The following is a 27,009-nucleotide window of genomic DNA, read 5'->3' as shown; positions in this document are numbered from 1 at the left end:
TCACAGTTTTGACCCAAGTAACTAGGTTGATCATGACTTACTTTTTGAAATATATTTTCTTTTGAGGCAAGCCTAACAGACTGCCTTTGTTTTTTTTTTTTTTTTTTTTTTTTTTCCTTGAGAGAGAGAATTTGCATGTCAGGGCCTCTAGCCACTGCAATCAAACTCCAGACACGTGTGCCCCCTCATGCACATGTGCGACCTTGCATGCTTGTGTCACTTTATGTCTGGCTTATGTGGGACTTGGAGAGTCAAACAAGAGTCCTTAAGCTTCACAGACAAGTGCCTTAACCACTAAGCCATCTCTCCAGCCCCCTTAAAATATTTTTATTTATTCACTTGACAGGAAGGGGAGGAGGGGGAGAGAGAATGAGAATATGGGCACGCCAAAGTGTCTAGCCACTGCAGACAAACTTCAGATACCTGTGACACCTTATGCATCTGGCTTTACATGGGTGCTGGGGAACTGAACCTGGGCCCTTAGGCATTTGCAGGCACATGCCTTAACCACTGAGTAATCTCTCCAGTCTTTTTTTTTTTTTTCAAGGGTGGGAACATTTAGGCAACAGCAGGCTTGAAGGTGAAATTGAAAATTTGGTTTTAGATATAATTTTAGAAGTGGGGGGGGGAGGGAGGGAATTAACATGGGATATTTTTTTATAATCATGTAAAATGCTAATAAAAATTAAAATAATAATAATAATAAATTTAATTTTAAAAAACAAAAAAAATAGATATAATTTTAGGATGCTTATTGAATGACCAAGAGGGGTTATTGAGAAGATAATAGATCTAACAAACTGGGCACCATTATAGCATATTAGCATGTTGATAGATGTCTAAAACAAAGGAAAAGGGCTGGACAGATGGCTAAGTGGTTAAGGCGCTTGCCTCCAAGACCAAAGGATTCAGGTTCAGCTGGGCGTGGTGGCACATGCCTTTAATCCCAGCACTCGGGAGGCAGAGGTAGGAGGATCGCCATGAGTTTGAGGCCACCCTGAGACAACATAGTGAATTCCAGGTCAGCTTGAGCTAGAGTGAGACCCTACCTCAAAAAAAAAAAAAAAAAAAAGGATTCAGGTTCAATTCTCTAAGACCGATGTATGCCAGATGCACAAGGTGGTACATGCGTCTGGAGTTTTGTTTGCAGTAGCTAGAGGTCCTGGTGTGCCCTTTCTCTCTCTCTCTCTCCATCTGTATCTATCTGCCTTTTTCTCTCAAATAAGTAAATAATGATAAGTTTCCTTTATTTATCGATAGAAAGAAAGAGTCAGATAGAGAGGCAGAGAGAATGGGCGCACCAGGGCCTCTAGCCACTGCAAACGAACCTTCAGACACATGCACCACCTTGTGCATCTGGCTTATGTGGATACTAGGGAATTAAACCAAGGTCCTTAGGCTTCACAGGCAAATACCTTAACCACTAAACCATTTCTCCAATCCAAAAATATTTTTTAGAAAAGGAAAAAATGGTTCAGGGTGTTGTGGTGAGAAGGGAATCATTAATTATGCAAGAGGTATCAAGATCCAAGGTCAAGTGGAAGAGTTAGTCTTAGATAGCCTTGTGTGCAATTTATCCTATGTAATAGGAAGGAAGGTAGAGTGTATGTGTACAGATGCAGGTAGATTAACAGTTTTGTGGTGGATGATGTGGAAGGGTCACTGTGGTACTTTTTTTTTTTTTTTTTTTTTCGAGGTAGGGTCTCACTCTAGTCCAGGCTGACCTGGAATTAACTCTGTAGTCTCAGAGTGGCCTTGAACTCACGGCGATCCTCCTACCTCTGCCTCCCGAGTGCTGGGATTAAAGGCGTGCACCACCACGCCCGGCTCACTGTGGTACTTTTTATCATCAAAAGACCTGAAAGGTTAGTTTATATAATATACTGTATCGTAGAGCAAAGGACAAAAACCACATGATCATCTAAACAGACGCATAGAAAGGATTTGACAAAATTCACTTACCTTCATGATAAAATACTCAACAAATTGGAAATAGATAGGAGCTTCTTAACTTGAGAGAGGTTCCTATGAAAAATGCACGGTTAATATCATACTTAATGGTGAAAGACTCAAAGCTTTCCTAAGACCTGGAACATGACAAGGATAGTCATTCTTTCCACTTTTGTTCACCATGGTGTCTAAGGCTCTACCAAGACAGTTAAAAAAGAGATTAGTCAGGGCTGGAGGGATGGTTTAGACCTTAAGGTGCTGCCTGAGAAGCCAAGGAACCCAGAGAACCCAGGTTTGATTCCCCAGGACCCACAAAAGCCAGATGTACAAGGTGGCACATTCATCTGGAGTTTGTTTGCAGTGGCTGGAGTCCCTGGCACGCCCATTCTCTCTCTCTGTCTGGCCCCCTCCCTCATATAATAGAAAATTAAAATAAAAAAAAGAGAGATTAGTCAGTAGGGCATGGTGGTACACGCCTTTAATCCTGGCACTTGGGAGGCAGAGGTAGGAGTATCACTGTGAGTTCAAGGCCACCCTGAGACTACATAGTGAATTCTAGGTCACCCTGGGCTAGAGTGAGACCCTACCTCAAAAAAAAAAAAAAAAAAAAACCAAAAAAACAAAAACAAGAGAGAGAGAGAGAGAGAGAGATTAGTCAATACTTACCAGATTTGAAAGTAAGAAGCAAACTACCCCATCCATCTATGTCTCTTACATAGAAAATCTCTTGTTGTTGTTTATTTTTATTTATTTGAGAGTGACAGAGAGAGAAAGAGGCAGAGAGAGAGAATGGGTGCGCCAGGGCCTTCAGTCTCTGCAAATGAACTCCAGATGCATGTGCCACTTGTGCATCTGGCTTACTTGGGTCCTGGGGAATTGAGCCTTAAGCTGGGGTCCTTAGGCTTCACAGGCAGGCGCTTAACCACTAAGCCATCTCTCTAGCCCCTTACATAGAAAATCTTTGAGTCTGCTTAACAGAGAATAAGCCTTTAGGTTCAGATGACACCCTTTTCCACCCTATTTGCTTTCTGCCCCTCTCCTTTACTTTTTACAGAGTCTCGCTGTCTAGCTTGGGTTGACCTCAAATGTGGGATGCTCTTGTCTTAGCCGCCCTAGTACACTTACAAGTGTGTGCCTCCATGACTGGCCTGAAAGCTTAGATTTCTTGGGGTGTTCAAGGTGAACAGATTAAAGATATGATAGTGCTGATTATCTCTTAAAGGAGAAACACTACCAGTGGGACTTGCTGCAGTAAGAGAAAGTTTTTCGATTTGTGCCGTTAAATATAATAGCCACATGTGGCTATTGAGCATTTGAAATGGGACTCATGGGACTGAGAGGCTCAATTTAAAATTACACTTAATTCTAATTAAGACTTAAATTTAACCACCTGTCTCTGAGACTGGTGGATAATTAGTTCTTATAATAGCCTTTGTTGCCAGGCCGAGGCTTTGAGGTCATGTAGGGAGGCAGGCATCAGTGATGGAGGCAGCCTGGCGCCTCGGTGTTGCTGGTGCTTCCCTGTCTTCCTTCCCTTTGTGCTCCACAAAATGAATGCTAGGCTGGAAGATGGTGGGCTTAGTAGCAATTGCCTCAGCTCTGTGCTGCTTACTATTTTTCTACTGAGGTGGTTTTGAGGTTGAGGGGGAGAAACAGGGAAGGCATTAACCACTGTCATTCTGCCAACTCTTTGTGTCTGTAATTTCCATTTTCCTTAAGGAGCCATTGTCTCTGTTGCTTATAGTGCTAGTCATACGGTTTTTAGTTTTGATTGTTTGTCTCTGAATTTTGGAAGTACATGTGTTAGTGCTTACTTACATAGTCTTGATAGTTACCCAGTAATACTTCACCTATTTAGTTATCCATTCTGTTTGTACAAATTAGTGTGGAAACCACTTAAGACTAAAATCTAACCCAAATTGCAGACACCTGGTGAGTACTGGTTTTGAAGATGTGTTAGTCCTTGGACAAAGCTAGGAAATTATGTTTTTGTTTGTTTGTTTGTTTGTTTTATTTTTAGAGGTAGGTTCTCTAGCCCTGGTTAATCTGGAAATCACTCTGTAGTCCCAGGCTGGTTTTGAGCTTACAGTGATCCCCCTAGCTCTGCCTTCCAAGTGCTGGGATGAAAGGCATGCACCACCACACCTGGCCATAGGAAGTAAATCTTAAACAATAACTAAAGTTTGCAGAGTGCTTTCTGTGGACCAGATACTCTTAACAGCTTTATTTGGAATATGTGATGTGGTCCTAACAAAAACACATGAGGACAGATGCTATTATCATCTCAGTTATCTAGATAGGAAATTCATACTCAAAAAGGTTATAGAACTTGCTTAGTAATAGCCCAACCAGGCAAGTTCTAACTCTGAAGCCAGTTTTCTTTACCAGTAGACAGTATTGCTTTTTTCTATCTCAATAGTGACATGCCATAGTCCTAAGCACAGTTTCTTGAGCACTTCCTATAGTTTATAGTTGTTTCAAGCTTTCAGGGATTGCTGACCTCTTGTATCTTGCCCTGGTAGTCCTAGTTCTAGTTGTTGTGCTTAAATTCCACTGTGTCTTTGTCACCAGCAGCTAGCTTTCTTTTTTTTTAGGTAGTGTCTTGCTCTAGTCCTGGAATTCACTATGTAGTTTCAGGGTGGTCTTGAACTCATGACAATCCTCCTACCTCTTTCTACAGAATGCTGGGATTAAAGATGAGCACCACCATGCCCAGTTTAGCAGCTAGGTTTTTGGATATAGGTTTCAAACTGAATTATCTGTCTGTAGCTAGTTGAAATGACCATCTCAGCCCACGAGCAACTTAAACATATCTTTTCCTTTGAAGGGGATCACAGGTTTCAAAGGAAAATCTAGCTACAAAGCTTTAGTCCAGCTTGCTCATGATGTTTGAATAATAGAATTGCCACTTACCACTTTCTCTTCACCTTTCCTTCTTTTCTAGGAGAGGCAACCTGCTGTTCTAGAACAATGCATACTTCTTTCTAGTCATGCTTGTATGTTGATGTAAGCCTTGCAGTTGTTGTAAAGAGTAGAGATAATATTCATAATGTCCCTGGAAAAGACCAGGTCCTGGGAGCCAGGCATGGTGGTGCATGCCTTTAATCCCAGCATTTGTGAGGCAGAGGTAGGAGGATCACCGAGAGTTCGAGGCCACCCTGAGACTACATAGTGAATTACAGGTCAGCCTGGGCTAGAGCAAAACTCTACCTTGAAAAACAAAGAAAAAAAGGGGGGGGGGTGATGGGAACAAATAAAAGTAAAGAAGGGGGGAGAGGGAGAATAGACCACAAATAGTCTCAGGCACAGATTAAAATAGAATATTTATTTCTTTTTATTTTACTTTATTTATTTGCAGGTGGGGAGAATTGGTACACCAGAGCCTCTAGCCTCTGAAACAAACTTCAGGTGCATGCACCACTTCATGCATCTGGTTTTATTTCTCTTCCTACCTGCCTTTTTTTTTTTTTAAATCTCTCTTTCTCTCAAATAAGTAAACAAATATTTAAAAAACAACAAACAAACCAAGCATGGTGCTGCATGCCTGTAGTTGTACTAATTGGGAGGCAGACAGGAGCACTGTACAAGTTTGAGGCCAGCTCAGTCTATATAGCATGTTCCAGACCAGCAAGACTTTGTCTCAAAAGACAAACAAAACTGGGTTGGAAGGATTGCTTAGGAGTTAAGGTGCTTGCCTGTAATGCCTAAAGACCCATATTTGACTCTTCAGATCCCATATAAGCCAGATGTACAAAGTGATGGAAGTGTGCAAGGTCACACATGTGCACAAGGTGGCATATGTGTCTGGAGTTTGATTGCAGTGGCTAGAGGCCCTCATGCACCAATTCTTTTCCTCACTCTCTCACATTTAAAAAAAAAAAAAAAAAGCCAGGCATGTGCCACCATACCCAGCTTCCCTTTATTTTTTTTTTTAATTTTTATTTGTTTATTTTGTTTTTTGAGATAGGGTCTCACTCTGGCCCAGGCAGACCTGGAATTCACTATGTAGTCTCAGGGTGGCCTCAAATTCATGGCTATCCTCCTGCCCCTGCCTCCCGAGTACTGGGATTAAAGGTGTGCACCATCATGCCCTGCCTTTGACAACTTCCATAATTAGAGACAATAAACCATGATGATCCCCCCCCACACATTTTCTCCTTCACAACTCCACTGTCCATCATATCTGTTCCCCCTCTCAATCAGTCTCTTTTATTTTGATGTCATCATCTTTTTTTTCTAATATGAGGGTCTTATGTAGGTATTGCCTGGTGCTGTGGTGTCATGGATATCCAGACCATTTTGTGTCTGGAAGAGTGCATTGTAAGGAGTCCTACTCTTCCTTTGGCTCCCTTTAATTTTTAATTCAACAGTATACAAAAGTATACTTTGGAAAAATATGGCTCCTTCCTCTTTGAGTCTGCAAGTGTCCCTGTCATACCCTCCAGAGACAAACATATCATTAGTTGCTTGTGTGTATGATGTTTTATCTTGTAGGTCTCTTTATATTTGTGTTACAGTGATTTGAGTGCATTTGCATGTCCTTTAGTAAACTCTAAGCTCTTATAAGAGCAATAACCTTTCCTCAGATTTCCTGTATCTCCTCACACTATTTGCATAGTAACAGTTCTCAATAAATATTTGCTTGATTTGCTATTTAAAAGAATGTTGAACTCACCACCCATGTTCATATAAGAACTTAATATATACATGTATGAGATTGTTAAAAAATAAAAATTTTTAAAAGGGGGCTGGAGAGATGACTCAGAGGTTAAAGCACCTTTTGCAAAACTTGATGGCCTGGATTCTTCCATGCCTCAGTACCCACAGAAGGCCAGATGCATGAAGTCGAGCGTCAGCAGTTCATTTGCAGTCACAAGAGGCCCTAGCATGGTCATTCTTATTCTATCTATCTCTTTTTGCAAATAAATTAAAATGTTTTTAGAAAAGGAAAGTTACTTGGACCAGGGACAAGATAGGCTTCTCTGATAATATACTATCATTTTCTGTTCTTGGCCATATCCTTTACAACCATTTTCCCCCTAGTAATGAATGAAGATGTATAAAGCATGCTTGTCATATATGCAGCGATAGAAAGCTGGAAAAGAAGCTGGGCGTGGTGGCACACGCCTTTAATCCCAGCACTCGGGAGGCAGAGGTAGGAGGATCGCCATGAGTTCAAGGCCACCCTGAGACTACAGAGTTAATTCCAGGTCAGCCTGGACCAGAGTGAGCCCCTACCTCAAAAAAACCAAAAAAAAAAAAAAAAAAAAAAAAAAGAAAAGAAAGCTGGAAAAGAGACCTAATAACATCAGATGTCAGTACATGATCTCAACATACTGGATTGTTCAGCTGGAAAAAAAAATAGGGTCAGAGCATCACCTACAGTTGGGAGGTTGTTATTTATGTTGGTTTGAGACCTTTCAAAGAATGTGCTTTGAGGTCTGCATGCTCTGTATGCAGTATCAAATGTAGAGTTGTTATCCATTCTTAGTTTGCTAAGAGCTGTGCTTTAAATAATTGTGAATGGTGCATTTTGTCAAGTGCAGGTTTTGTTTGTTTATTTGTTTTTGTATCTATTAAGAAGACCTGTTGCTACCTCGCTGGGATCATGGATGCAGTGGTCACTTTGTGTTCAAGGGGTTGTGTTCTCTGGCAGTCCTCTCCATCCTCTCACTCTTTTTTTTTTTTTAATTATTTATTTATTTATTTGAGAGTGACAGACACAGAGAGAAAGATAGATAGAGGGAGAGAGAGAATGGGCGCGCCAGGGCTTCCAGCCTCTGCAAACGAACTCCAGACACATGCACCCCCTTGTGCATCTGGCTAACGTGGGATCTGGGGAAGCGAGCGTCGAACCGGGGTCCTTAGGCTTCACAGGCAAGCGCTTAACCGCTAAGCCATCTCTCCAGCCCAATCCTCTCACTCTTGCATTATGTCTACCAAATCATCTGTGGGGTTCCCTGAGCCTTGCTTGTAGGGAGACTCGGGACTCAACTAAAGTGCTGAGAAGTGGCAACTTGTCATTTTGGAAATTTATACTTGACAGTGCATCATAGCATGTAACCTTAAGGTCTGCCTGTGATTGCTTTTCAGATCTACAGAATGCTCAGGATTTATAGTTCTGCCAGTAGAAATAGAAGAACAATACTCTTAATGATATTTTACTCAATTCAGATATTTTCCATTGTACTGAATGGTTGAAAAAACAATTGGCCCACATCTATGCCATAGATATGTATATCTTTGTTCAAACACACCTGAGCCATTTCTGCTCCCTTTTCTCTGTAGAACAGATACCAGCCATACCTGGCTGTGAGGTGTGCACCTTCACCTAGAGGCTGCTCTCCCCTTGTCATCTTGATTGAAACAGGCAGGAAATAAGATGGGATGATGTTGCAGAGTAACATCCCCTCTCTAGCCTGGACCTGCCTGTGGCCTCCTTTTGGAAGCTACTGCAGGAAGTGATAAAGAATGTGGAGACAGAGCTCCTTTGCTCAGTGTTGAAGTAGGCCTCTAAGTATTTCCATGGGCTGGAATAGAAACTGACAGGATGGAATCTCATGGATTCATGTACAATTCTTCTTCATGTCCACATCTCAGCTGCTTAAGAACAAAGTACCTTAAGAGTAGTTCAAATGAAAAAGACCAGAAATTTTTAATTGACTCAAGTTCAGGATGGCCCAGAAGAGCCTGTGCTGTCAATCTGAGGCCGCCATAATCGGGATACAGCTTCCAGATCCTGGGAGATAATAGGTGGATTACAGCAGGATGATCAACATTCTGGACCGAGTAATTCTTCTTTCCTCTTTCTCCCTTACCTTCCCTCTGTTCTTTTCCCTCTCTCTCCCCTTCCCTCTCTCCATCCCCTTCTCCTCCTCTCCCTCTCTTTCCTTCTTCCCTCCCCTTCTTTTTTCCTTCCCTTCCTCTGTCCTTCCCTCCCTTCCCCTCCCCCTTTCCTTTTTCCTTCTTCCTTCTTTTTCCTCTCCATTCCATTTTTGTGAGGATCCTTTCATTCTTTGTGTTCTACCTGCGTCCTGGCCTCTACTCAGTGGATACCAGTAGCATGCACCCACATGTGAGCACTTAAAATACCCCAGACATTGCCACATGCCACTAAGGGGTGTGGATGAATGACCCCAGTTACAAACCCATTCACTGAGTACCCTTTGGCACTGTGGAACATGACATCAGTTCTGGGCTGTCTGATTTATGAGGAGGATTCACACAGTGGATTGAATCCACAGCAGTGGGTGTGCCACACTGAGATGGATAAACACCATATCACTACTAGGCTGGAGAAACTGAATGCTTAGAATGGAGGAGGGACTTTTCCCAACTGCTTTGCTGTAACTTCAACCATGGAAGCATTCCTCCTTCAGTGTCCAGTAAAGATGGTGAGATTCAACCACTTACAGCCCTCAAAAAAAGGGGGGAGGCTCAAGTTCGGCATGATGGCACATTCATATTAATCCCAGCACTTTGAAAGGCTGAGGCAGGAAGATCACCAGTTTAAGGCAGCCTGGGCTACTTAGAGAGATCTAATCTCAAAAACAGAAACAGTAGCAGCAGTAACCACAAAATAATAATAGGGGGCTGGTGAGATAGCTTAGCAGTTAAAGGCACTGCTTTCAAATCCTGTATGCTCAGGTTTGATTTCCCAGTACCCACGTAAAGCCAGATGTATAATGTGGTGCATGCATCTGGAGTTTGTTTGCAATGGCAAGAGGCCATTGCACACCCATTCTCTCTCTCTCTGCTAGCAAATAAATAAAATATTTTTAAAAAGAAAACAAAACAGGGACAGATATACATGCCTATGTTTAAGGAGAAAAAAATGCTCACCACTGTACCATACAATTCAGAGAGCTGTCTTTGATAGTATTTTATTGGAAGGTACTATAGGAGTGAGGTAATGGATCTTAATTGCTATAACCTTTAAGTTCATTTAAAGCTGGTAGTATACTAGGATTGCCAAGAAAGCAAACAGCTGTTACTGGATTAGTAGAATGTGAATCCAAATAGGATAGTTCAATATATGTATGTGTATGTGTGTGTGTGTGTGTGTGGTGTATACACACACACACACACACACACACACACACATACATACCTATACACACACATATAAAAATATAAATTTGAAGGCTTAGAGAGACTTTATTAGATTAAGAGAAGAAAAGGAAAGTACAGAGAGCTCCTGCCATGTGGAAGGCAGGAGGGGGTAGGGAGCCCACATGGGAGTAGGGCCTCCTTTCCATCTCAGCCCAGGGGCCAGGGCTTATTGGAGGAGAGACCTGGAAGTTTAGGAGAAGTGAAAGCCAAGAAAATGAGCTCATATATTCTGTACTGCCAGGCTGGAGAGATTGCTTAGTGGTTACGGTGCTTGCACATGAAGCCTAAGGACCCAGGTTCAACTCCCCAGAACTGATATAAACCAGATGCTCAAGGTAGCACATGTGTCTGGAGTTTGTCTGCATTGGCTAGAGGCCCGAATGCACCCACATTCTGTCCCTCTCTCTCTGAAAATAAATAAAAATAAGAAAAATTCTTTACTGCCACACATACAGAGAAAAACTGCCAAATTGGAGTGTCTCTGGAAGATAACTGGGAAGGTAAATCATAGGTGTAGGAGTCAGGTGTAGGTTCTATCCTAGTTTTCCTAGGAAGCTTGGTGATGTTAACCATCTCATCTTGTTTCTATACCTTTGAAATAGTGGAAAGGAGTGGCATCAGTATGGAGGATCATGTTAAGGATTAGAGTTACATGGGCACCTCAGAGGCCTTCATTCGAATTCTTAGTGACTGAGTGACTATGTGGACTCCTTCCTTTTAGGGAGGTTATATCTTACTGGGATAGATGACCAAGGGAATCTAACATAATGATTTTTTTTTTTTTTTTTTTTTTTTAGTGTTAAAGGAGTTGTCTTGGGCTGGAGAAATGGCTCAGTGGTTAAGGCACTTGTCTTCGAAGCCTAATGATCTGGGTTCTATTCCCCAGTACTTACATAAAACCAGATGCATAAAGTGGCACATCTGGAGTTTGTTTGCAGTAGCTAGAGGCCCTGGTACACTTATTCTCCCCCGCCCCGTCTCTCCTTGCAAATAAATAACTTTTTAAAATAAAAGTTGACTTGTAATAGCTGGGCGTGGTGGCACATGCCTTTAATCCCAGCACTTGGGAGGCAGAGGTAGGAGGATCGCCATGAGTTTGAGGCCACCCTGAGACTACATAGTGAATTCCAGGTCAGCTTGGTAAGACCCTACCTCCAAAAACAAACAAACAAACAAACAAACAAACAAAAAAATTTGACTTGTGGAAAAGAAATAAATGTATTCATACAGCTGCCAATAAATACAAATTGAGCCAAATTGCTGTGCAGAAATAAAATGAGTTTTCCCAGGAGAAGTGAACTCCCCTTAGAGTCAAAATAAGACCGCTGTGATCACTTATCAGGGATGTATAGAAGGTATTTTGTATGAATAGGAGGTTGGGCTCAAAGGGTAGGCAAACTATACTTAGCTATAGGCCACATCTAGCCAGGTACCAATTATTGTAAATAAAACTTGATGGGAACACAGCTGTACCCATTTATTTATATTGTGTGTGGCTGTTTTCCTACTATGATGTAGACTGAGTAGTAGTTGTAATATAGACCACATGGTGTTTTAAACCTGTTTACTGACTGGACCCACAGAAAAGTTTGATGACCTATGGACTAAATACATAATTAACAACCCAAGTTACTTCACAGACTAGTAACATTTCTAGATTCTCTGTGGTAGGGGTTTTAGGTATTAAGTGGAAGGAAAGTAATAGTTAAAGAGAAATGGCCAGTTTTTGTTATGGCAAGGAATAAAGACTGGAAAATACTTCATTGAATAAGTGGCAAGGTCACTTAAGAGACTGTGATTTTATTTTATTTAAGAATAAAGTTTAGCCGGGTATGGTGGCACATGCCTTTAATCCCAGCACTCAGGAGGCTGAGGTAGGAGGATCGCTGTGAGTTCAAGGCCACTCTGAGACTACATAGTGAACTCCAGGTCAGCCTGGGCTAGAGGAAATCCCTACTTGAAAAACCAAAAAAGAAAGAAGAAAAAAAAGCTTATTTCAAAGTAAGAGATGAAGAAAGCAGAAAGAACAGGATTCTCTGGGAGAAGGAGATTCAAGTTTTGGGACTGTCATTTTATAAACAGATACCTTTTGGTTAAAGACAATATATGTACATAACCTGGGCTATAATCATCTATGCCCACTAAAAGTAGGTGGTAGCTCTAGTATCATGGAAGAGACTAGTTAATTATAGGAGGGAGAGTTTCCTTAGTTATAAAGGGAACACTGCAGAATTGTGGAAAGATTGAAGCTTCTGTAGTACTCAGATATAGCTTCCATTACTGTACTTCACTGGAGAATCTCATGGTATGCTTTTTATTGGATCATGTGTTGTACCAGACAGAATTTTGGTTCACAAAGTCTGAATCCCTCCTGTGACTGCTGCAAACAGGTGTGTACTCAGTAACCTTTCATAGAGTGAACTAAATCTTTTTGTTCTCATGACTTAGTAAACAGTAAAAGGTTTCTGTAGCTGGCAGTTTAATGTACTTCCCCCTCCCCCCACAGAACAGTTTCGAGCTTTGCTCTTTCCTGTGTACCTTGTCTTGTCTTTTCTGAGTCTACAGCCAGCTAACTTTTTTTTTTTTAATTTATTTATTTGAGAGTGACAGACACAGAGAGAAAGACAGAGAGGGAGAGAGAGAGAATGGGCGCACTAGGGCTTCCAGCCTCTGCAAACGAACTCCAGATGCGTGCGCCCCCTTGTGCATCTGGCTAACGTGGGACCTGGGGAACTGAGCCTCGAACCGGGGTCCTTAGGCTTCATAGGCAAGCGCTTAACCGCTAAGCCATCTCTCCAGCCCTAACTTTTTTTTATTTTTTCTTTTTGGTGAGAAAGTATTGACTCAGAGACGAAGAGAGGCCAAGAAGAAAAATGATAGCAGGACAGCAGCACAGACGTCCCTGGACTCTGACAAGTAAGTATTTGTGCTGCATTTGTGGAGCTTCTGTTTAACATCCCATCATTTGGACTGAATGAAGGGACCAGTTCGTCACCTTCTATTTCTTTGGCCTGCCAGTCACATCATTGCTTGGATGCCTGAATTTCTTTGTCTTAATTTCTTTGCCAAGTTATGTCTGTGTAGGTTACCTCTCTGGCTTCTTTCGGTATACTGAAATTGTCCTGCCTTTAGATCTCTGTTTTCTTTGAATTTACAACTTGATGACTGGTACTTTGAGACAGTAGTGAACACTTTGCTATGTCTTAATACAGAAGTTGAATTACAAAAGGTTGAGCAATATAGCAGACTTACTTGGGATGTGGGCTGCCCACTGCTTGACTAAGAAGCCCATTCTGAGGAAGGGGCTACTGTGTATACTGTCACTACTGGCAGACCTCAGTGAGGCACAGGTAGAAACTTTTCTAGTTCTTTTTATTTTAAAAACTGGTACATGAAAACTTAACAGTCCTACTTATTAACAAGGTGCCATGTTATGTTTCGATATGTTTAAATACGGTTAAACATATCTACTTGTTATTTTTGTCTGGTAAAAACATCCAAACCCTTTTCTTCTAGCTTGTCGAAATATAGTCACCCTACTATATAATAGTAAAGCAGAAACTCCTACTACTGTGTCAGTATAAGTTAACACCAGTCCTTCCCCTTCCCATCCCCACCCTCTGGTAACCTGTTCTACATTCTGCATAAGTGTAAGGGCACGCACTGCTGCGTTTTCTGTCTTCCTTATTTCACTTAACACAATGGTTTCTAGTTCCATCTATATTGCCACAAAGGATAGGATTTTATCATTTTTATGGCTGAATAGTACATAGATGACTGACTTGATTTACTAATCAGACATGTTCACCACCATGGTAAAAATGTCATCTTGATTTAATGCACTTGGTGCTCCCTTTTCTGTCAAGATTTTAACTTCTCTTTGAAAAAAACGATTACACATAATTTCAGAAGAGTTTGACAGAATGTTTTATGTGTGAGGAGCAATCAGCATTGTTTGAGATAGTTAGAAGACCTGATTTCATTACCGTCCCACTGCTGCAACAGCAGGTACTGAGAAACAGCAAGGGAAAACTGCTAATCACTTACTCCTTTTGATTGGCACAGGGTTAGTTTTATTGGTGATCCTGCTGAGTGAATCTGCATTGGTTGACAAGTCTCCTCAGCAGAAGTTTTTGAAATGTAAAAACCACAATTTACATATCTCAAAGCCTAGGGCAAAAGCAAATCTTGAAACTGGTTTTTCTCCCTCTCTTCTGATTGGCTAGGAATGAGAAGTGTTACCTCTGTAAGTCCCTCGTCCCACTCAGAGAATATCAGTGTCATGTAGACAACTGTATCCAGCTTGCCAGGGCTGACCCAGGAGATGGGCGTGGTAGAGTACATCCAAGTATGGAAGGGAAACAGCTGCAACGGAGGAGGAACCCAAAGGTACCTGTGGAATAGCCCCTCCATTTGTTATATCCTGACTTCTTCCCTCTTTCCCTTTCTCTCCCCCTTCCTTCCTGTTTATCTTTTTATTTATTTATTTGAGAGAGGGAGGGGGGAGAGAGAATGGGCACACCAAGGACTCCAGCCACCACACCACCGTAAACTCCAGATGCATATGCCACCTTATGCATCTGGCTTATGTAGGTACTAGGGAATCAAACTTGGGTCCTTATGCTTCTCAGGCAAGTGCCTTAACCACTATGCCATCTCTCCAGTCCCCTCTTTCTGTATTTAAAAAAATTATTTATTTGCAGGCAGAGAGGTACAGAGAGAGAGTGTGTGAGAGAGAGAAAGAGAATATGGGTGTACCAGGGCCTCTAGCCACTGCAAATGAACTTAAGATACATGGGTCATTTGTCCATCTGGCTTACGCCGATACTGGGGAATTAAACCCAGGTTGTTAGATTTTGCAGGCAAGTGCCTTAGCCATTTAGCCATCTCATCAGCCACCCCTCTTTTTCTAGAGTCAGGGTCTTATGTAGTCTATACTGACCTTAAACTTACTATATAGCTGAGGATGACTTTGAATTTGTGATCTTCTGCCTCACCTCCTGGGTACTGGGACTTGAGTTTTATGTTACGCTGAGTAGTCAAACCCAGGCAAGGCCAGCACTCTGCTGAGCTACACCCTCAGCTCCTTCTGTTTATCATATTGAGACAAGATGTATACTTTCTTAAAAAATTTTTTTAAAACATTTTATTTTTATTTATTTATTTTACAGAGAGAAAGAGGGAAAGAGAAAAAGGGAGAGAGAGAGAGAGAGAGAGAGACTGGGCATGCCAGGGCCTCCAGCCACTGCAAACAAATTCCAGATGCGTGCATCCCCTCATGCATCTGGCTAATGTAGGTCCTAGGGAATTGAACCTGGGTCCTTTGGCTTTGCAGGCAAATGTCTTAACCACTAAGCCATCCCTCCAGCCCATAATCATAATTAAAAAATATTTTATTTATTTGTATGCATATGCATTTGGCGGATCGGTACATCAAAGCCTCTTGCCCTTTTTGTGTTCAGCTTTTGTGGGAGGAGGCTTGGGAATTCAACCCGGACCACAAGATGTATACTTTTAAAATTATGGTTTTTTTTTTTTTTTCAGTTTAAAAAGTAATCTATGCTCATTGTAGAAAATGAGAATCAGTAAACCATTAATCACAATGATAACAGCTTTTAATTTTTTAGTCCATTTTCTTCTATGTATTTTTAATGCAATTCTTTCCTTCACCTCCACACACTATATACATATAGTTTTGTGTTATATATTATAGTATAATTTTATGCTTTGGATTTACAAAAACTTACTGGGTAGCACAGGTTCTTAAATTGTTGGTGGCAACTCCATATGGGATAGTGAAAATGAAAGTGGGATTTGTGAAAAACTTAGAAATGGTAAAAGGTTTCTGAATGCGTAACAACCAACAGTTAATCCAAAATCAAATGTGAAATGAACCCACAATGTTTCTGTCAACACTTGCCATGTTACATTGTACAACTTCACTTCAGTCATGGTCCTGAACACCCAACACATGCACTTTGCATCAGACATGTTGTCATGCCACACAGCATCTACCAACACTGTCTGAAACACCTTGGCTCACATTCAGAACTGTTGCATGTTATGAAAGAGTGTTTTTATTATAAATAATTTTTTTTCTGATCTTGTAGAAATATAATAGTTTAATCACTGGAAACAAAGACTTTTTAATATTTTTCTATTGTCATTCCTCAGCATGTGAGTATTAAATTAGTATATCTTTGGGTTGTATTATAAGAATACTCAATTTTAAAATTTGAGTTTCTAAAGAGACAAAAAGAGAAATTGAGTTTCTAAAAACATATCAATAAAGGAATTTTGGCTTGGGATTAGGAGAGAATTTCTAAAATCACCCTAAGCATACTAATGTCAGTTTATACTATTATTTATTTATTTATGTGAGAGAGAGAATAAGTGAGTAAGGGCATGCCAGGGCCTCCTGCCACTGTAGACAAACTCCAGACACATGGGCATATTGTGTGTCTGGCTTTACATGAGTACTGGGAATCAAGCATGGGCAGTCAGGCTTTGCAAGCAAGTGCCTTTAACTGCTGAGTCGTCTCTCTAGTCCTCATTTTCTTTTGTTTCTCTTGCCTTTTTTTTGGTTTGGTAGGGTCTTGCTGTAGCCCAGGCTAACCTGGAATTCACTGTGTAGTCTCAGGTTGGCCTTGAACTCACAGCGATCCTCCTATCTCTGCCTCCCAAGTGCTGGGATTAAAGGTGTGGGCCAGGCTCCATTCTTTTATTTATTTATTTTTTTAAGGCAGACTATAACTCCAGCCCAGCCTGACCTGGAGCTCATTCTGTTGTCCAGGCTGGCCTTGAATTTAATGGTGATCCTCCTACCTTAGCCTCTTGAATGCTGAGAATAAAGGTGTAGGTCACCACTCCTGGAAAGATTTAATTCTTCATATACTATTTTGCATGTGTAGTAAGAATGTTTGGCAGTGGTGGTGTGTGTATGTGTGTGGTATATGCACATGTATGTGCAGATGCACATGCCTGTGTGCATGCAGAGGCCAGAGGAGAACATTGTCTTTCCTCTGTAGTCATCCATGTATTACCTTAAGACTGTCCCTCCCTCTCTCCTTCCCTCCCTCCCTCTCTTTCTTTCTCTCTCTCTCTCAATGTGAAGCTGTAGTTTTCATGAGTCCAAGCAGTTTTTCTCTTTTCTCCATTCCCCTAATGAATGGAGTTACAGGCATGTGTGGCCATGCCCATCTATTTACATGGGTCTTGGAAAATTAATCAGGCCCTCATGCTTGTGGCAAATGCTCTTAACCAGTGAGCCATTTCTCCAGCCTGAGATTGAGTTCTTGTCATAAAAATAAATAAGCATGGGCTGGAGAGATGACTAGTGGTTAAGGCATTTGTCTACAAAGCCAAGGGACCTCCATTGGATTCCCCAGGACCCACGTAAGCCAGATGCACGAGGGGATGCATGTGTCTGGAATTCGTTTGCAGTGGCTAGAGGCCCTGGCATGCCCGTTCTCTTTCTCCCTCTTTCTCTCTCTCTCTCTCAAGTAAATAAAGGTTTTTAAAAAATAAAAAAATAAATAAGCATATCCATCTCATTAGTATATAGATTTACTTTTTTGTCCTTAGTAAATAGTAAAAATTATATATATATACACACACACACCAAAGAACTATTTCAAAATTAATATATTTGTACTTTGTTATCAGTATACATTTGATTTATTACATCTATTTTATATACCAACCTAAACAGAGGTATTTAAAAATATCTCAAATGAGAAATGATCATGATTGGAAAAGGATCTTTCTTTTTTTTTATTTTAGTTTTATTTGTTTATTTGCATGTGGGTGTGTCCACGTGCTAAGGTCTCTTGCATTGCTTTTTGCATCTGGATTTACATGGATACTGGGGAATCAAATCTGGGATGGAAGACTTTGTAAGGAAATATTTGTTACCTTCTTGTCGTTGACACAAAGCACTCAACCAAAAGCAGCTTGTGGAGGAAAGGGTTTTTTTTTGCTTACACACTCAAGGGGAAGCTCTATGATGGCAAGGGAACATGTAGCATGAGCAGAGGCTGAGCATCGCCTCCTGGCCAATGCCAGTGGACAACAGCAGCAGGAGAGTGAGCTAGACTAACACTGGCAAACTAGAGGCAAATAAACCTCAAGGCCCACCCTCAGCAATATGCCTCCTCCAGCAAGCTCCACCTCCAAACTGCCCCAGCTGGGGTCCTAGCATTCCACATACATGAGTTTGTGGGGGACACCTAATTTGGACCACCACAACTTTTATTCACTGAGCCATCTCCTTACAAAAAGGTTAGAAGGCCCTATGGTATAGTACAGTCATCTTTCTGGGCTTACTTTTAGACTTAAAAACAATTTTTTTTCTGTGAGTGGAGCTAGAGAGATGGTTCAGGGGATCAAGTACTTGCTGCTGAAGATGGAATGCCTGACTTTTACCCCCAGACCCTCCAGAAAAAACCAGAAGCTGTGGCGAGTTTCTCTCATCCCAGCATGCTGACACTGCTGGCGAGATACAGGCTTCGGCAGAATTTCCTGGAAGCTCAGTGCAAGCCCAGGAAAGACCAACAGAATGAGAATCCAGAGAGAGAAGTCTTACCTTAAGTGAGATGGTCAGGCAAGGATTAATCCAAATATTGTCTTCTGACCTCCACAAGTGTACAAAAGCACAGTCTCATAAATGATAGTAAAAAATTCTGTCAGTTGGGTAAAGTTCAGCTCACCATTAATACTACCACAGGCAGGGGAGATGAGCAGGAGGATCACTGGCAAGTTTGAGGCAGCCTGGTCTCCATAATGAATTCCAGACCAACCAGGCTACATATTGAGACCCTATCTCAGACCTTAACACCCAGAAACATCTTGTTGGTCACTTAACCATTGCCATATTATTGGTCATTTAGGTGGTTTTTTTTTTAATCTGTATTATATGATTGTTTAAAACACTAATCTGCTGGGTGTGGTGGCTCATGCCTTTAATCCCAGCACTCAGGAAGCAGAGATAGGAGGATTGCCATGAGTTTGAGGCCACCTGAAACTACATAGTGAAATCCAGGTTAGCCCAGGCTAGAGTGAGACCCTAACTTGAAAAACCACACCAAACCAAAACAAAACATTAAGGCCAGGTGTGGTGGTACACACCTTTAATTCCAGCACTTGGGAGGCCAACGTAGGAGAATCTCTGTAAGTTCAAGGCCATCCTGAGACTCTATATCTCAGTGAAATCTGGGTCAGCCTGGGCTAGAGCAAGTCCCTACCTCAAAAAACAAACAAAACAAAACAATCTAAGGTGAGCATGATGTCATGTTAAGGATGTAGAGATAGGAAGATATGAATTTTTGTCCAATCTGAGCTATATAGTGGATTCTAGGCCAGCATGAACTAGGTAGTAAGACCCTTTCTCAAAAAAAAAAAAAAAAAAAAAGCTTAGCGGGTAAGCGCTTGCCTAAGAAGCCTAAGGACCCCGGTTCAAGGCTCGCTTATCCAGGACCCACGTTAGCCAGATGCACAAGGGGGCACATGCGTCTGGAGTTTGTTTGCAGTGGCTGGAAGCCCTGGCGTGCCCATTCTCTCTCTATCTGCCTCTTTCTGTCTCTGTCACTCTCAAATAAATAAATAAAAATGAACAAAAAATTTTTAAAAAACCAAAAAACACCATTAATCCATTTTTATGTCACCAATTATTTCCCTATAGTAGAATTTCCCTTTTGTTTTAATATTTTATTTATCATTTGCAAGCAGAGAAAGAGAAGAGACTCAGAGAGAATGGGCGGGTCTTCAGCTGCTGCAAAGGGACTCAGATGCATGTGCCACTTTGTGCATTTGGCTTTACATGGGTACTAGGGAATCTAACTCTGGTCATTAAGCTTTACAGGCAAGTGCCTTAACTGAACCATCTATCCAACCCAATGCTAGATTTTCTGACGCATAAGTAAGCATTTTAATGCCTTTTGAAATATTATATCAAGTTGCTTTCCAGCTAATATATACCCCGCTGCTAGAAAAAAACATGTGAAATGAACTCTGTTGAAGTCTTTTCAGCCTATCCATAGAGAAATTACAGAGTGTGGTCCCTGATCAGTGGGAAAATAGATGTAAGTACTTTCTGGGCCTAGTGGTTAGAGATTAGGAAAAAGTAAGTTTTGGTTTAAAGATAAAAGGTAAAGTCTTAGTAACATCTTAGTCAGGGGAAGCCATTCACTGCCATGCCCAAACAAAGGGACTTATCTGTGGATGGGGTAGTAGTGATTTGGGGTTAGGACTTATAGGTGAATGCCTACTTATACCAAAGAGCTGGTTTATTTGTTTTGACATTGATACCTATAGAAGTTACCTTGATATTCATTTTTTAACGTAAAAATGTTTTTTTTTTAATTTACTAGAGAGAATGAGTGAATGTGTGTGCCAGGGCCTCTAGCCACTGCAGACAAACTCCAGACACATGAGCCACATTGTGCATCTAGCTTTATATGAGTATTTGGGAATTGAACCTGGCTCCTTTGGCTTTGTAGGCAAATGCCTTAACTGCTGAGCCATCTCTCCAGCCCTGATATTGTTGATTTTTTGTTTGTTTGTTTTGTTTTTCAAGGTAGGGTCTCACTCTAGCCAAGGCTGACCTGGAATTCACTATGTAGTCTCAGGGTGGCCTTGAACTCACGGCACTCCATCCACCTCTGCCTCCCGAGTGCTGGGATTAAAGGCATTTGCCACCACACCCGGCCCAATATTGTTGATTTTTAATTTAAATGTCCTCAAATCTGATATCAGGCAGAACCTGCTGTTCTTGGATAGAAATTTTGTGGAGTAACTTGGCTTGCTGCTGTAGCTATCCTTGAGTTAAATTCTAGACTCAGGGCTGTGTTCTCTTTAGTAGTGTCATTTGTTAGAAAGCAAGATTGCCTAGGGCTGTGTCACCACACTTTTTATCTTTGGGGGGGGGGTGAGGGTTGTAATTTGGGCTAAGGCAGTTGTGTTTTTTTGTTGTTTTTTTTGGTTTTTCGAGGTAGGGTCTCACTCTGGTCCAGGCTGACCTGGAATTAACTCTGTAGTCTCAGGGTGGCCTTGAACTCATGGCGATCCTCCTACCTCTGCCTCCCAAGTGCTGGGATTAAAGGCGTGCGCCACCACGCCTGGCTCAGCAATTGTGTTTTAGACCCTGCAATGAAGTAACTTTTCATTCCTGTTCTTCTCTGTCACAGGAAAAAGGCCACAATGAAGGCCGACTCCTCAATCTCTTGGAACAGTCTGAGCACAAGACCACAGGTGAGGACTTCAAGACCAATTTTCTGGGCTTCTGTTTAAAGCCTTTCAGGGGAGATAGCCACTGTCAACTACCAGTTGTTTGGGGGTAATGTGAGTGCACTATTTTTATTTTTCTCCCAATCAGCCAGCCTTTGAGATTCAATCTTACCCATTTCTCCCCCCAGGAACATGGGGAGATACCAAGTCTTGTGCTTTTTTTTTAAAATTTTTTATTTATTTATTTGAGAGCAACAGACACAGAGAGAAAGATAGATAGAGGGAGAGGGAGAGAATGGGCGCGCCAGGGCTTCCAGCCTCTGCAAACGAACTCCAGATGTGTGCGCCCCCTTGTGCATCTGGCTAACGTGGGACCTGGGGAAGCGAGTGTCGAACCGGGGTCCTTAGGCTTCACAGGCAAGCGCTTAACCACTAAGCCATCTCTCCAGCCCCCAAGTTTTGTGTTTTTCATGTCAGGCTTTATAAAGCCTGAGGTAGGACTGCCTATTAAACTGGGGGGGGGGGGGGCAGAGGGAGAGGGAAACGGGACTCCAAATCACAGGAAAATAACAAAAGTCCCAAGTAAAACTTCTAAGTGAACAATCATAGAAAACCAAACATACAGACCTTACTGCCCGTTCTTAATGGTTTGTGCAATGTTCATGTTATTTTTATCTTAGTGTCCACAAGCTATGCTCGTACAGTATTATAGGAAATAACTCCTCTTTGTGCTTTCGGTATTTAGGGGAGCATTAGAGTGGATTTGTCTGGAGCATTAGTGATACCAACTTTAGAGATTGCAAAGATTGTATCTACTAAGAGCTGTAACCATATTCCCTGGCATAAGTAGGCTCTTGATAGATGTTAGCTGTTATTACTACTATTGTTGCTTTAGTTGCTGTTAGTCAGATTTACTAGATGCAAGTGGAAGAGTTCCTTTGGTTGAAGCCTGGTGGGATTTGCTTACTGTCTACTGCTGTATTTCATACCCACAAACAAATCTATTGTGTTTATTGATTATAAAAAGACAGCCTTGGCTGGTCAGGTAGACCTTTGAGGCACCCCCCAAAATACAGGCTGTTGCCAGTGCTCCTGAACACCCATGCTGATAAGACCCTATACTGTGAAGACACCACATGTTTCAGGACACTTGAAAAATCAAGCTGGAAATGAGCTAGAAACTTCCTCCTTGTTGGATAGCTGGCATAGTGCTGAAAAATGCTCAGCAGGCTGCTGGGGGAGAAAAGTCATAGCATTCTTAACCAGTGGTGGACCTTAGAGCTACACAACTCGCACCTGGGCAAAATGTGGTACAAGTGCAGGGGTGGCATAATTTAGGAGGCTAACCAACTGCTCTCTTTGGATATGAGGCCCATTCTATGGGAAGGAATTAATGCCTAATACTGAAAACTAGTGAAAAGTCTGTGGCTAGGAAGGTTATAGGCCTTAAATGAGAAGCTACTACTGTTTGGCTAAGTGGATATGCTGTACTCATCAAATTGGCCCTCTAAATATTATGCTTGTGACCATAGATAGGAGCTCTTCTCATCTTACTTCAGAGAAGCTTCTTTTTTGTTGTTGTTGTTGTTTATTTATTTGAGAACGACAGACAGAAAGAGAAAGAGGCAGATAGAGAGAGAGAATGGGTACACCAGGGCCTCCAGCCGCTGCAAACGAACTCCAGATGCGTGCGCCCCCTTGTGCATCTGGCTAACGTGGGACCTGGGGAACCGAGCCTCGAACCGGGGTCCTTAGGCTTCACAGGCAAGCGCTTAACCACTAAGTCACAGAGAAGCTTCTTTTTGCAGATGACAGTAACTACAAATGAGACTCAAAACTCATCAAAGTGCTGACAATAAGGGACTATTTGGATGATCAGCACGAAATAAGACACCTCTATTCTTCTTCCAAGGCTCAGGAAACATTGCAGAAGATGGGAAAGAAAGATTATAAGAGACAGAGAATAGGGAGAAGTGCTTTGAAACACTGTCTCCCAGACATGAAGAGGCTGTTGCATTTATGAATTCACAGAAGCTGTCATTACCTGCACAAGACTTGCATTATATTGGGCCCATCAACATTTCAGCATGTGTGATAGAGAGCGAAAAAAACATCACAGTGGAAGAGGGATTAGTTGGGGAGAAGGGATTTAGTGGAAGGGGGACAAAAGGCAATGGGAGGGAATTATGATCAAAATACATAATGTACATTTATAAAAATTGTCAATAAAAAATAAAATGTAAAAAAATGGAATAAATAAAAAGACAGCCTAAGTCTGACATCTTGCTTCCTCTAGATCACCAGTTTGTGAATCTGTTCAGGTGGAAGATTCCTCCTGGCAACTCCTTATTGCGCAAGTCCAGATCTGAGGTAGATTTACTCAGAAATAGTCCATTCAAAGATATTCACAGTTGAGTTTGATAGATGCTAATGCTAAATCTGTGGTCAGAGGATTAGGGATCTAAGCTGCTTTTAAATAGGCTGAATAAAAAGTAGTCTCTAGAACACAGGAAGCACCAGACCAGTAGAAGTGGGACGACTGCCAACATTACTACTTTCATCTCTCCAGGTGCAGAGATCAAGACCAGGTCTTCAGAAGCAGGAGCTTTCGGGTGAGTGGAGTGTACATTGAAGTGTAGCTATTGGAGTTCTGCAGAGTGCAGGCCAAAGCCTGGATTCTTTACGTAGTTTGATAGCTAAACTGTTAAAATAGAAATCACTGTGGAGGGAATAGGAAGATGGCTCAGTGGTTAAGAGCACTTGCTTGCAAAGCCTGCTGTCCTGGAGTTCAGTTCTCCAGCCACCCATGTAAGCCTGATGCAAGCAGACAGCAGTGGCAACACACATGTGCAAACAGATAGAAAAAGTAAATGACTTAAAAGTTACTTATAGAAATGACTATGGAAGTAATGTGACCCATCTCCTTACTTGGTGACCCTGATCTAGCTGGTTAAGGGTTGCTGGGTCTCTCCATTCACTCATGGTGGTAAAGTAGGAAGCACGGAAGCTGTTTCCCTCCTCCCTTCCTCTTCAAGCAGGGTCTTACTCTAGCCCAGGTTGATCTGATCTGTAGCGCCAGGTTGGCCTCTACCTCATGGCAATCTTCCTGTGTCTGCCTACCATGTGCTGGCATTAAGGTGTGCCCACCATCCCCAACTGTCACCTTCCTTCCTTTCTATACCCATACAAACATGATCTTCTGATCAGGTGGGGCAGGAACTTGGGTCTCACCCTGTAGCCTCTCTGTGCCTCCATGGCTTTACCCAGGCTCCATTTATCAGCATGTGATGATACCTACAGGTTGGAGTATTATAAAGATCATTAGGGCTACTAATATATTTTAAGCTCCTGGTATAGCACACAGCACATACTTGGTGTTAGTAGGTGGATATTGAACCTCAGTTTTTCCCTTCTTCCTAGGTTACCCTCACCACGAGTGGAAGAGGCAGGCTGCAGCAGAGAAGTGCAGAGTTCCCTTGCACAGCTTGACTTCACTGAGTCTCCCATCAAGTCTTTTGTTTCCATTTCAGAAGTTACAGATTGTTTAGTGGACTTCAAAAAGCAACTTGCTGTCCGGCCAGGTGGCCGGACACGGACCAAAGCTGGCAGAAGAAAAAGGAGAAAATCCTGAGTTTCTAGGTCTGAAAGTTGATTAGAACTATTTGTTTAAAGAGTGGGCATATTCAGTAAGCTATAGTGGCCTTCAGTTCACTGTTGACAAGTTTTGATTCTGCAATTTTCACCACCAGCACCAGCTCAGCATTTTGGTTCTCATGTTTTATATGATCTATACAGACAACTGTGTATAGTATTCTGTTTTATAACAGTTTGTTTGAATTTGCTTAGTGATAAAAAAAATTAAATATATTTATCTATGTCGGTATAAAGTCTTATTTCAATAGATTGAGATTTTCCTTTTTTCCTCTGTGTTGTGGACTTGCAGTGTGGATATTTTAATTGAAGAGGTAGTTCTGAGAATCATAAATTGATGTTTCTAAGTGAATTTCTTTGCTAGTCATTAACATACCACCTATCTTCACTTATAGTGTACTACACAAGCTGAAGCCTTGACTGTCCCTGACACCATTCTGTATATGTCTAGGGTACTGAATCCCACTGCTTACCCTATTGTCCTTCTATTCAGTGACCTATAACTTCATTCTTGCTCTCCTCACCCAGTTAAGATTTTTCAGCCCAAGACCTAAGACCTTTGAGGCACACGTTCTGCCATTCTTCCTAGCACCCTAATATTACTTCCTGTGCAGTTATTTTTTTTCAAAGTAGATTAACCACTGGGGGTGCCAAGGACAGTCATCTCTTTAAACCAAAATTAGTTCTCTTGCTGTCCAAGGTGATAGTGGCAACAGCAAGTTGTTTCAGTAACATTGCTGGAGTAGGGCACGTTCTCCACACTGCCTGAGACCTGCCAGTGCAGAACAAAATGTGGTTTGTCCTTGTGCACAGGCAGACTCTAAAGATAAGAACATCAAATGGCAGAAATAACTACCTGAAAGAGACAATCAAAGGGCAAAAAAGAGCTATCTTTGGCCCCAGCTGATTGAAGTTTTAATGAAAGACTGTGGGAGGTGACCATTAACCAACAAATGATCTTGGGCCAGGATAAATCAATGTACAACTCAGACCCCTCACTTTTGATTTGTCATGTCTAATGCAACCTTTCTCTTTATTCTAAGATGAAAATGAGGCCCGATGTGGTGGCACACGCCTTTAATCCCAGCACTCAGGAGGCAGAGGAGGGAGGATCGCCGTGAGTTTGAGGCCAGCCTGAGACTACATAGAGAATTCCAGATCAGCCTGGACTAGAGTGATACCCTACCTCGAAAAACAAAAAAGAAAATGAGGTGGATATTAAACTGAAGAGTTTATAGGTAGCTGGGATGGAAGACCCAGCACAGGCATTAAGGCCCTGTGTTCTGCCTATGGCTCTTTAAAAAGGCAGATTTATTTATTTTATGTGTATGTGTGTATGGCTGAATACATACCACAACATGCATATGGAGGTTAGAGGATAACCTTGAGGTGTCTGTTTTCCACTTTCCAAGAGTCAGGGTCTCTTGCCACTGCAAATGAGTTTGGCCCACATCCAGTTTTACATGAATGCTGGGGAAGGGCCAGGAGACACTTCTCCTAAGAATGAGCACTTGGGAGTGCCTGCCCTGGCTTCATGTTGGCAACTCATGGAGAATTTAGAAGCTGCAGGAACTTCGCAGGCTATTACATTTCATCCTTATGACAAGCCCTCTAGCAGGTGCTGTGCCCATCCCATTTCCCCTGGATTGGCAGCCATTGCAAAAAAAAAAAAAAAAAAGTGAGCCATCTCCTCAGCCCTTTGCATGCAAACTAAGTTAGAAAAAGAATGCAGAAGTCATTTCTTACTGTAATGTCTGACATTATGGTTGGTATCACATACATAATAGCTATTCTTTCTTTCTCTTTTCTTTTTCAAGGCAGGGTCTGGCTCTAGCCCAGGCTGACCTGGTATTCACTCTGTAACCCCAGGCTGGCCTCAAACTCAAGACAATACTCCTACCTCAGCTGGGATAAAGATACCATACTTAGCTCTAGCTTTTTCTTTTTAAGGTAAGGCTGACCTGACCTGGAATTCACTATGTAGTCTCAGGGTGGCCTCGAACTCTCAGTGATCCTCCTACCTCTGCCTCCCAAGTGCTGGGATTAAAGGTGTGTGCCACCACACCCAGCACT

At 41.8% G+C, this 27,009-nt stretch overlaps 1 protein-coding gene across 6 annotated transcripts in view; it reads left to right on the top strand.

The window, feature by feature from the left end:
- The window catches only part of Uimc1 (ubiquitin interaction motif containing 1), a 126,005-nt gene extending 100,845 nt beyond the window's left edge, over positions 1-25,160 (top strand). For 3 of the 6 annotated variants that reach the window (XM_045152981.1, XM_045152980.1, XM_004665046.2), the window contains 5 exons: positions 12,900-12,978; positions 14,289-14,451; positions 21,246-21,309; positions 23,855-23,897; positions 24,706-25,160. In XM_045152981.1, the coding sequence (XP_045008916.1) occupies positions 12,900-12,978; positions 14,289-14,451; positions 21,246-21,309; positions 23,855-23,897; positions 24,706-24,916 (560 nt within the window). In that variant the 3' untranslated portion in view covers positions 24,917-25,160. The remainder of the gene's footprint in view (positions 1-12,899; positions 12,979-14,288; positions 14,452-21,245; positions 21,310-23,854; positions 23,898-24,705) is intronic. The other 3 variants (XM_045152984.1, XM_045152982.1, XM_045152985.1) reach the window with 3 other exon arrangements.
- The last annotated feature ends 1,849 nt before the right edge of the window (positions 25,161-27,009 follow it).

Source organism: Jaculus jaculus, chromosome 6, assembly GCF_020740685.1.
Source record: "Jaculus jaculus isolate mJacJac1 chromosome 6, mJacJac1.mat.Y.cur, whole genome shotgun sequence".
Taxonomy (NCBI): Eukaryota; Metazoa; Chordata; class Mammalia; order Rodentia; family Dipodidae; genus Jaculus; species Jaculus jaculus.
Note: the sequence above shows the minus strand (reverse complement) of the source record. Positions and strands in the feature narration are given on the sequence as shown.